Below are 12660 nucleotides of genomic sequence, written 5' to 3'. Positions count from 1 at the left end.
CCTTATTGTTAAAATTTCATATTAGGCAGATGGTAAATTTTTGCTATGAAAAAATTTCAAACACATGCAAACCTCATTGCTGCCAACTCAATTCTGTCTCATAGTGACCCTATAGGACAGAGTAGAACTGCTACATAGGATTTCCATGGGGCAGCAGGTGGATTTGAGCTGCTGACCATTTGGTTTTGATATTATTCTTACTGTTTGTCTTATAGAGTTTTTCACAGTCTGGATTTTACAGATTGTGTGTACATGGAGTTGTTTAACATGTTCCTTTGTTCCCTGTATTTCAGGTAAACGGTAGTCAAGTCTAAATCCTTGACCAAGTTCAAGTTTTTTTCGTTTTCTTTTGAATAGGTGGATTCTGTGTTCTTCAATCAGGAGGTTTAAAATACTTGGTTCTCTCTCATTTGAGGTGTTAGCATTTATAGCGGATTATTCCTAGATCCATTAATTCATTATGGGTTGCATGATGATGACACTGTAATTTCTTCATTCCTCTTCCTTTATAAAGTGGAATTGCTCTGTAAAAAGAAATGTCTCCTTCCTAAACATTTAATTATACTCAGATACAAAGTATATTACAAGGGCAAGATGAATGTCAATTTATTTACCAGTTTTCAAAATAATGAGCTGGTAACTAATCTCCTCTAAAGATGAACCAAACCAAAACCAAACTCATTGCTGTCAAGCCAATGATGACTCATAGCAACCGTGTAGGACAGAGTAGTACTGCCCCATAGAGCTTCCAAGGAGCGGCTGTTGGATTTGAACTGCCAACCTTTTGGTTAGCAGCCAACAGTTTAACCACTGTGCCACAAGGGCTTCAAAAATGAATAGTGAGTGCTATTATTATTATTGTTATCATTACAAACTCATGGATTTAAACATATTTGATTTGTTTCAATCTGTTGAGTTATTATCCCATCCCCAAAATTGCCCCATGAAGTCGGCTTGAGTCTTTTTGACACAACCTTAATAGTCTTTGAAAGCTTCTTTTCTTTCTGGTATGACAAGATTTCCCAGGATTAGCTTGTGTATTTCCTAGGCCAGACCTAGAATCTGCCATTTCTCTAAAGAATGAACTTCTTTTTAGTGGGAAGTATTATGCTTTACTGGCTGAAACCGTAAATAATAATTATTATCATTAGCTTCATATGTGACACACCTTGCTCTATTAATCCTCCAAGTATCCCCATGAAGTAGATATTATTCCCAATTTAAAAATGAGGAGACTGGGCAAGGAGAAGTTGAATAATTTGCCCTGGATCACATAGAACGTAAGCACTGGTGCCAGGATTTGTATACTGAGGCAGTTTGACTTAAGAATCCGTCCTCGAGAATTTTGGATCCTCCACAATGGCTGTTTATATCATTTCCAGTGCCTTCTTTTTTTTTTTTTTTTCTCGCTAAGGATTTGGTGCTAATGCTTAACTTGTATAGATAAGACAGTTGTCATCTTTTTTTTTAATTTTCATGTTTACTGTGCTGTTATTATCATGTGATATTTGTGGTGCTGTTCTGTAATGTTTGTGTTGCCTCTCTGTTTCTTCTTTGCAGGACTGAGGACTAAGTCTTAGCCATTCCATTGCACTTACTCAACATAGAATCTTAAGGAATGTTGCCGTTTTTTCTTTTTTCAAACAGCTTCATCAAGTATAGTTGACAAAATAAGATGCACATGTTTAAATCACTCAATTTGATGATTTTGATGCATGTATATATATATAAAAAAAAGCCACAATCAAGATAATAAATATATCCATCACCCTCAAAAGTTTCCTTGCGCCCTTTTGTAATCTCTTGCCCCTGTCCCTCTCTTTATCCCTCCTCAGGCAACTGCTTTCCGTCACTGTAAACCAGTTTGTGTATTCTAGAACCACTTTTCTCCACAGAGTTTATATAGTTGGCATCATACAACATATACTCCTTTGTCTGGCTTCTTTAACTTAGCGTAATTATTTTGAGATTCAGTCATGTCGTTGGGTATATCAGTAGTTCATTTCCAAATTGCTATGCAGTATTTTATTTTTTTTTAATTTTATTGTATGGATATAGCACATCCTCAACAACACTTGGTACGATTATTTTCTACCTTAACTTTGTTTTATTTTGTCTTAATTTTAAACATTTTAACAAGAGTATATTGGTATCTTACTGTGGATTTAATTTGCATTTCACTAATGTCTTTTCACTGCTGACTTGCCACACCTATTTATCTCCTTTAGTATGATGTTCATTCAACTTTTTGTCCATTTTTTAATACATTCTGTACACAAATATTTATCAGATGGTTACTTTACAAATATTGTGTCCCAGTCAATGGCTTGTCTTTTCATTCTCCTGAGAGTGCCTTTCATAATTTCATTTTCAAATTGTTCATTGCGAGTATATAGAAATAATTTTTTTTTGGTATAATTGTCTTGTATAATGATCTGCTTTCTCCTCACTTAAGGAATTTATTAGTTTACTGTTTTTTTGTGCATTCATTAGCATTCTCTATATACAATATCATGGTATCTGTGAATAGAGATAATTTTACTTGTTCCTTTCTAATCAGGATGCCTTTTATTTCTTTTGCTTACATAATTACCCTGCCTAGAATCCCCAACACAATGCTGAATAGATGTGGCGAGAGCAGACCTCCTAGTCTTGTTCCTAACCTTAGGGTCAAAACATACAGCCTTGTGTTTTTTATCATGACAGGCATTGGATTTTGTCAATGCTTTTTTGCATTTATTGAGATGATCATACGATTTTTGTCTTTATTCTATTGATATGAAGTATTACATTAATTGATTTTCAAATGTTGAATCAGTCTTTCAGTGCTGGAATAAATCCCAGGTGGTCATGTTATACAATTCTTTTTTATAAGTTGCTGGATTTGCTTTGCTAGTATTTGGTATGTCTTTTTGTTTGTTTTCATCCATCTCAAAGTATTTTCTAATTTCCCTTGAGATTTTTCCTTGACCCATTGGTTATTTTATTTGACCCGCTGGTTAAGTTCCATGTATTTGTGAATTTTCAAAATTTCCTTCTGTTATTGACGTATAATTTCATTCCATTGTGCTCAGAGAGCATAAGGATTCAATTATTTATTTAGTAAATAGGAAAATACATTAAATGCATTTTATTAATACATTTATCAATTTATTAAGCAATTAAAATGATTGACTTAATTAATTACTTTAGTACTTTTGAATTTGTTGAAATTTGTTTTATCACCTAACATATGGTCTTTCCTGAGGAACGTTGCATACGCACTTGAGAGGAAAGCGCGTTCTGCTGTTGTCGGACAGAGTGTTCTATCTACACACGTCTCTTAAATCTAGGTTTGTAGCGCGATTCATACCTTCTATTTCCTTACTGATCTTCAGCCTAGTTTTTCTATTCATTATTGAGGATGGAGTGTTGAAGTCCCCAGCTATTGTTGTTGAATTGTTTATTTCTCTTTTTAATTCTTTCAGTTTTGCTTCATGTATTTTGGGCTCTGTTGCTGGAAAAATGGCAAATCCTACATTATCAGTAATAACATTAAATATAAGTGGGTTTAACACTTGAATCAAAAGGCAGAGATTGGCAGAATATTTTTTTATAATTTCTATATTTTTATTGCTCTTCTCTCTTTGCTGAGACATTATATTCATACTTCCCTTATTTCTTTAGACATGATTTCCTTTAATTCTTTCAATCTATTTATAATATCTTAGTTAAAGTCTCCATTTAACAAATCCAATGTCTGTACTTCCTCAGGTAGTTTTTATTGAGAGAATCACTCCTCCCACCCCCCACACCCCAGTGTATGAGATATTTTCAGTGTCTTTGTATGTCTCATAATTTTTTGTTGAACACAGGACATTTGAAATAATATGTAGAAAATTTGGAATCAAATTCTTCCCCTCTCCAGGTGTTATTGGTGTTTATTTTTTTCATTTTCTAATACAACTGTTTAAACCCACTGCCGTTGAGTTGATTCTGACTCATAGCAACCCTACAGGACAGAGTAGAACTGCCCCATAGAGTTTCCAAGGAGCTCCTGGTGGATTTGAACTGTTTAGTGGTACAAAATTGCCTTTAAGTGTTACATTATTGGCATCCCACAACTTTGATATATTGTGGTTTCATTTTTGTTCATTAAATACTTTTTAGTTTCCCTTCTGCTTTCTTCTTTGACTCATGGGTTATTTAAAATTATGTTATTTAGTTTTCAAATATTTGGAGAGATAGTTCAGATATCTCACATTTATTGATTTCTAATTTAATTCTATTGTGGTCACAGATATGACTTGAATATTAAGTTTACTGAACTAGTTTTATGGTGTCTTTTTTAAAATTTGTTTTTCTTTTACTGTTTTTGTGTACACCATTAATACATAGATGCACCATGTGCAAATTTTTCAAATTGTTCTGACATATATAGTATAAAAAACTTACTCTTTCCCACTCCTACTCTTCTCTGCTAAGATAAACATTATTTTTGCATCTTTGTTTTGGTATCTATCCATACCCTTTTCTATACTTTGACATACTATGTATATAGATATACAGTTTACATGTAAATAGTATACACATATCTCAATTGCGTGCTTTTTTTCCAGATAATTACCTTAGATATTTCTTATATACAGATATATGTATGTATATATTCAGTATTTTTATCCTTTATTTTACTTCATAAAATTTAACTACAGCAAATATTATAAAATAAGACTTGTCATGCATTTAATCATTTTCTAACATATTAACATACTAGGTGCTTCCATTTCTATTCTATGATCAACATTGATGAAACGGACATCCTTGTCATAAGTGCCTTTCATATTTTTGCACATATATGTGCATACTTATCAAGAATAAATATCTACACTTGGAATTATTAAGTCAAAGTGTATGCATTTTTTTTTTAATTTTGAGAAATATACAAATAGAGTTCCAAAAAGTTTTAATGATTTTTTATGTGTGTTCCTTCCAAACTTTTGGTAAAACTAAATATTGTCAGTGTTTAAATTTTCTGTCAATATGATGTGTGAAATATGTCTTTATTATGCTAATATGCATTTCCTTCATCACTTACTATATTAAGCAGCTTTTTACATGGTAGTTAGCTATTTACACTTTCTGTGCATTGCCCGTCATATTCTTTGTACATTTATTATTTGAACGTTTTAGTTTTCCCTGCTTATTAGAGTGAAGTCTTTATATAGCTAGATAATAACTGTCTGCCTATTACATATGTGGAGACTTTGTGGCACAGTGGCTAAAGAGCTTTGCTGCTAACCAGAAGGTCAGCAGTTCGAATCTGCCAGCTGCTCCTTGGAAACGCTATGGGGCAGTTCTACTCTGTGCTATAGGGTCTCTATGAGTTGGAACCAACTTGACAGCAATGGGTTTGGTTTGGTTTTGGTATTATATATGCATGTAATATTTTTGCCTTTTCATTACTGTTTTTTTTAAGTCTGTGCATGATAACTTTTCCAAAAAAGATTTTTATGTTGTTAAATCATTTATTCTTTTTTATAGCTTCTAGGACTTGTCTGTTTAGGAAGGCAGTTTTTATCAGTTTATTTCTGTGAAAGCCTCTGCTTGCTTCAACATACTTTGTAAAGTTTCTGGTATGACTATGTATGATGTAGCTCTGTGTCTTTGTCTTTCCTAAATGATTTGCCTTCTAGTCTCCCATTGATGCAGTAGGTTGGTCGGTGTGTGGAGTGGTGATAGGAAAGAAAGTGTGTTCAAATGCATTTAATGGGAATGATTTCTTCTTGGCTAGAGCACAAAGTTAGGATAAAGCACATTTATGCCACTATGTTACACTTCTGCGATAATGTTAAGAGCCCTCAGAGAAAAGAGCTTTGGACATTACTGCGTAATTACTTCATGCCCTGTGTTGTGTGTGTTACCATAACCTGGTTTTTTTTTTTTTTCAAGTAAGAGAGGGCTAAGTCTGCCACTAAGGCTGAGTTGGTGATAAGATTTGCATGTCCACTTTGCATATTGATTCCACTAAATCCATCAGAAATGCTGTCTAATTTTCTACTCTGCTACCTTAGATAGCAGTGGCTTTTACCAGTAAAGAGATTTGTTTCTATGATCTGCTGTCTAAAGAAGAATTTCCTTGTCAATACAAACTCCAAGGCCTGCAAGCAACACCAATTTGCATGGATTATTGGTATGACCCTCTCGATGCCAATGAATCAATTCTTTCTTTTGGGGACATAACTGGAAAGGTAAGTGAGAGAAGGATAAGATTGAAAACTATGGATTTAATCATCAAACTGTAACTCAAAATAGAAATTAAAATGCAATCACTGCAACCTTCTCATTGAGCTACATTACAGATTATAAGGTCACACACAGACACCGAAGAGATGGATTAGGTCACAATTTTTCTTCTTGCTTGTGAATACCAATTCTCATTGCAGTTTTCTTATATACATATAGCCTTAGTTTTTTTTAGTTTCTCATTTGGAAAAAAATAATTGCTAACATTTTTCACCATAAAATGCTTAATATATTAGATCACAATACTAATGCACTCTTCATAATAAATATTTAAACTTCTCTTTCATAACTCTTTCAAATTAATTGGTCTGATTCTCATTCATAAGGCCTTGGGCTTTTCAGTACCAGTCTCCCACAGAATGATCATACCCTGTATCATGTAACAAATGGATAAATGCTTTAGAGAAAGCAGCACTGGAACCTAGACATTGGATACAATGATTTCTGTCTTTCTTTCAAATTCCATCCATACCTCTGGAAAATTATTATTTATTGAATGGCACTAAAAATCATCTGTGACCTCTGAAGTAGCCTAATTTGAACAATTTCCTTTCGTAATTGTGAAAGGTTTTCGTTTGTACTGTATTTGATGACCAGTGTATCTTAAAAGCAGTTAATAAGCTGCCCTTGGTAACTGTTTTACCAGACTTGTAGCTTTTTTTGTCTTTTACTATAACTGCCTGCATTTTTTAAATAATATTGAAGAAATTCCTAGTAAGCTAATGGCTATCGTTTTTAGTCAACAAAGAATTTTATTACAACAATTATGCTCCCAAGATTGCTTTTCTTTTAATGATATCTTATTCACAGGTTCAAGCAATTTCTTTCACAGCAGCCTTGATATCCTTGTTTGAGCGGCCTCCTGGTGCTTGTGAAGATGAAGACACCACCATGACCATTAACTGGGCAGAAGTGCTCTCCGGATATCACAAATGTTGCTATACAGTACAGCACAAACTTCATCATGGAGATTGGGTCAGGCAAGGTACTGAATTTGAATGGTAATGAATGAAAAAGGTCACCTTTGAAGTCTACATTTATATTCTTTGATGAAAATTTTTCACACAAAATGTTTAAGTCTAGCAACTGATGTTAATTAGTTCTCTGGAGGTTTGGGCTTGGACTTTACTATCCCCTGAACACTGGCAGGAATTATTTCTTTCTTTCTATGATTTATGCTTCATGCAATTAATTCAGGTGACGTTTGCACTTAAGAAATCTCAAGAGACTGGGGAAAATTTTCACAGAATCCATTTAATGTCAACCCAGTTCTGATCCTAACTAATCTCCTCTAGTCATGTTCAGGGCTTCTTAGTAAAAGCATTCAGCAAGTTCCCCCCAAACCATTTCTTGTTTTCTTTACTCTGTCATGTGAAGTATATTAGTCTGACTTCCTTCAAAATGGAATCTTCTTAATTTTTTCTTCTTTTTTATTTTGCTTAGTGACTGAGGTCTTCTAATCAGTTCTCTGTGTGGTAGCATTGTGCTATAAAACAACATCTAAACAAAACCAGAACTTCAGTAAATACCTAGTCACTAATAATGGGTGGGTTAATTAGGGGTGTTGGTGGTTCAGTGGGAGAATTCTCACCTTCCTCATGTGCAGCCACCACCTGTCTGTTATTGGAGGCTTGCGTGTTGCTATGATGGTGAACGGGTTTCAGTGGGCTCCCAGACTAAGACAGACTAGTAGGAAAGGCCTGGTGTTCTATGTCTGAAAATCAGCCATTGAAAATGCTATTGATCACAAATATTTGAACTGCAACTGTTCATGGAGGTGGCACAGGACTGGGTAGCATTTCTTTCTGTTATGCTTGGATTCACTATGAGTTGGCTAACTCAATGCCTGCTAACAATGAGTTACTAGTTTTAATATATGCCTGATTTTTACAAAATATATCTGACGGTTCAGGTCCAAATGTGCAATAACTGCAGTGATGTCTCCTTTGGTCCAGATTCTAAGGACCATAGTTATTTTTCTCACTTCTAAATTGCCACATTAAATAATGCTCACTGAAGAGAAAGGAAACAAAAAGAATGGTCAACCCCATTAACCATTATATTATAGGCCTACTCCTAACATACTTTGAAAAAGGGACACTCAAAATGGACCCAACCGTTGGCTTTTATGTTGGTTTTACCTTCTTGGGTTTCAGGAAGTTGGGATTAATTTTTGAATGCATCATCCACAAAAATAATATCTTATATGAAGAATTATAGGTTCTTCTTTTTTTCCAATATAGATTATATCATGTCTTTGATGTCTTTTATTCACCCTTTAATTCTGTTGTGATATTTTAATTGTGGGAACAGCAAAAGATGATATATTTCTGGTCATTTATTATGTGTTAAGTTTTTATACACTGAAATAAGAATCACAGTATTAAAAAATGAAAGGAACTATTTTAGCTGCTTCCCAAAAGTATAATGTTTTGATACATAAACCAAAATCTGGACTATAGTAACAGAGTAATAGTTCTTCTTATCTACAGGTAGTAGATAGCAATTTCCAGAAGTTTAGTGTATTATTTGAATTTCATGATCTTATGCTGATATGAGTAAATGCAGAGAAATACTCAATAAAATGCTTTTTTTTTTTAAAGGTTCGACTATAACAATTGAGATTTTATAGATGATACTTTTTTTTTGTAAGTATGTAAGATCTAAATACTCTCTTCATACTCAGGGAAAGAATAAAAAGTGTTTACTCTTCTAGACTACCATTTTATTAAATCTCTCAAATACCAACCCTACTGTTTGCCATAACAAAAAAATACCACTAGTGAGTGGCTTTAAAAAAAAAAAAAAAAGTGAGTGGCTTTAAAGAACAGAAAATCATTGTCTCAAAGTTTTGGTGACTAAAAGTTCAAATCAGGACGTTGGCTCGCTGAGAGGGTCTTTCATTGTTGGTAGCTGTGGGCATTTCTTGGCATTCCTTGGCTTGTAGATGAATCCTCACACAGCGTTTTCCTCTGTGTGTGTCTCTCTGTATCTACTTTCCCTTTTTATAAGGCACCACTAGAAAAAAAAAAAAAAAAAAAACCACTAAAAAGGGATTAAATTTAGGATCCACCCTGCTCCAGTATGTCCTTATTAACACAACAAAAGAAAACCCCTATTTCTTAACAGGTTCACATTCACTGGCAACTAGGGGCTAGGACATCAACATATCTTTTGGGGGTACTCAATTCTACCCACAGTGCTTGCTATCTCCAGTCTATAGATGAGGAAATTGAGATGGAGAAAGATGATGTAACCCGTAGATGAGCATCTCTCTCTTAAGTGACAGAACGAGATTTTTCTCTCAGTCAAAGTGAATTAATTGCTCATTATGTTTCTACCATATCATTCTAATTTGTGGTGCTCTCACCTAGTAACAAAAGAACATGGGAACTTAGCTTAGTGCCAGCAGTAGAGAGTCATTTTATTAACCTTAGAAGTTCAACTTCAGAGTCTGGCATCTTTACCACTGCCAATTAGGAGTGGGTTTCAGAAAAGTTTTAGCTATATATTAGGGATTTGGGTTTGCTATATTACATGGATTACATATTTCTTAGCTCTTTGAAGCAAAATTCGTTGTAATCAAGTGAATAATCTTTGGAAGAATAACTGAATGAAATATAGGTGTTTAGCCTGTTGATTTAACCAAAGCCATCAATTGACTGGACTCATGTCAATCAATCAACAATTATTTACTGAACTTTTTTTTTAGAGCATTTTGAGGCTGTGGCTGAAGGATGAGTTATGGGCTCCACCCTCAAGAGAGTTAATACCTGAATAAGGATTAAAGACTAACATAATATATTAGAAAATTTTACTGTGGGACTGAAAATTAACTACTAAACCATATAGACAAGATTTTGAACTCTATAGTAGTTCCCAAACAAACAAACAAAAAGATATGAGAAAAAACTTCAAATATGGGTGGTAGAACATGCAGGATGGATAGATGGAGTGAAAAAAGACTGTATGGGGAATATGAATAAAGGTAGACAAGCAGCCTTATGGAGAGGTGGACATGAATATATCACAGACTAAGTATTGAGAATATAAGAATTAATATGCTGAGTGGGAACATATGTTGGAGGATCTTGGCAACCAGGTCAAGTTCATATTTGATACAACATGAAACACTGAATATTTTTGAGGAGACTTAGACAGACCTGATGCAGACAGCTTTTAAGGAAGATTTATTCGGTAGCTCTGTCTAGCATGTGTTGGAAGAAGAAGAAACTGCAATCAGACCGGTCAGTTAAAAGGTTTCGATCATGTGAAAATAAAAATGATAAACAAAGGGTAGAAACAAGAAACCTTCAGAAGCAAGAATCGTCAAGATTTGGGGTCTGAAAATGAGGAATGAATGGACAACCTTAGAATGGCCTACAAAAACTTCAGCTTCTAAATAGGGAAAATTTCATTCACAAATCGCATAGCCCCTTTTGGGCCCATTGCTCAAACTCTTCCTACCCACCTCTTCAATTTATACCACCCCTGGGGGAATCTTTATTCTGAAGTACTTCAGATCCTGCCACCAAAGGAAGGTCTTTCTTCCCAGCATTGTTCTGGAAACGTCCCTCTTATCTTGCTACCTCAGCTTATATCAAGCTCCTCATTTTGCCTCTTCATTTATACACTTCAGGTGGACTCTTTGGTTGTATTTGAAAGGTTCTTGATTCTGGCCTTGTTCCTGGGTTCTTTAAATTCTTGCTTTCAGATGCTGCCCAACCCGTGAGCCAGTCCTACAAATTTTCGTAACCACATCAAAATCTGTTTCTTGCCTAGCATTACCCTACCAATCCCCAAGTAAATTTGGATGCCTCACACCCAAATTATATTTATATATAAGCACAAAATTAAAACGTATTTAATAGGGCAGGCAATGTGATCTGCGTTCTCCCTCGTGCCCACTGTAACACACAGTGCACAGTTTTATGAGATTTTCTGTTTATCACTGATTTTAAATAATCTGGTTATAATATACTTTTGTTTGCCAGGGGTGTGTGTGTTTGTATGTGACTCAATGGTTTTGGCGTGTCTAATAATTTTTTATTAGATGGTGGACATTGTAATATTTTGCTGTTCAGTGTCTGGATGCTGTTGTCTCCCTTGAAGGAGTTTTGGACTTCATTTTGGAAGGAATTTATGTTATTGGTGAATAAGTTTGATCTCTTTGAAGACTGTTTTTAAGCCTTGCTAAAGTATGTTCATAATAGTCATTACTCCACAATTCAACACTGTTTCTGAGGTATGACCTCTATGATGTCTGTATTAAATGTCCAAGTAACCTTCGAGGACTCTTCACTCTGGCTAATCAGAGACGGAGTGCTCTAACAATCTGAATGCTCCCTGTGAGAGCTCTGGGAATTTTTCCACTTACAGTATCCAAATTGTTCTTTGGGAAACCCTGGTGGTGTAGTGGTTAAATGCACCGGCTGCTAACCAAAGGGTCGGCTTCTCAAATCCGCCAGGAGCTCCTTGCAAACGCTATGGGGCAGTTCTACTCTGTCCTATAGAGTCGCTATGAGTCGGAATCGACTCGACGGCACTGAGCTTGGGTTTTGTTTTTTAATTGTTCTTTGTAGGCAGTGCGGAGTTTTATTCTTTGCCTGCATGACCAGTACTCAACAATGACTCAAGGAGACAGTTATGCAGAGCTCTTTTTCCCTCTTTCGAGAACTTCTAGCTGCTTCGGCCACTCCAAACTCCAATCTTCATCTCCTCAATTCAGAGAGGCTTTCAGACTCTGTGTGCATTATTCCTTAAAAAAAAAATCGGAAATTTTCTCCAAGATGAAAGCTGGGGTCCTTTTAGGGCTCACTTGATTTGTTTCTTTTCTTTCAGGGTTCACAGTTTTCATTGGCTAATGTCAAATGTTTGAAGATATTGTTGCTATTATTTGCCTAGGTTTCTAGTTGTGTATGGTGGGAGATTAAATTCTGTTACTCCATCCTGGGTGGAAACAGAAATCTACTCTAATACTTTTAAATAGTGATTATGCAATAAGTACATTTTTTTTTTTTTTATCATCTAGCCTCTTTTCTCTGCTGTTATCTTTAATTCACTTTAAAGATTCTCTACCTATTGTCATTATAGGAACTTCTTTGTGGCATTTACTCAGAAAATGTTTGTAAGCATCTACTGTAGCAGCCACAGTACTGAGTATTGGTTTGATTGAGTGAGGTTGTATTGATAAGTCTTAAGAAACATAACTTCTAATACGTGGGCTGAGGAGATTTTTTTAATAATTATTTTAATATTTATTTATTATCGTATTCACTCTGAAGCACACAAAACCTGGAAACCAGTTAGCAACATTTATTAAGTGCCCATTTGCACAAAGCATTGTGTATTAGGAGCTCAATATTACTGTACGGAACA

General features: G+C 34.8%; 1 protein-coding gene across 1 annotated transcript in view; it reads left to right on the top strand.

Moving 5' to 3' along the window:
• Positions 1–12660, top strand: part of WDR49 (WD repeat domain 49) — a 202486-nt gene that overhangs the window by 43083 nt on the left and 146743 nt on the right. The window contains exons 4-5 of the mRNA XM_003416272.3: positions 6051–6227; positions 7093–7267. Coding sequence (XP_003416320.3) covers positions 6051–6227; positions 7093–7267 — 352 coding nt within the window. The remainder of the gene's footprint in view (positions 1–6050; positions 6228–7092; positions 7268–12660) is intronic.

Source organism: Loxodonta africana, chromosome 23 (assembly GCF_030014295.1).
Source record: "Loxodonta africana isolate mLoxAfr1 chromosome 23, mLoxAfr1.hap2, whole genome shotgun sequence".
Classification (NCBI taxonomy): Eukaryota; Metazoa; Chordata; class Mammalia; order Proboscidea; family Elephantidae; genus Loxodonta; species Loxodonta africana.
The sequence above is the reverse complement of the archived record's forward strand: the minus strand, read 5'-3'. Positions and strand labels throughout refer to the sequence as shown.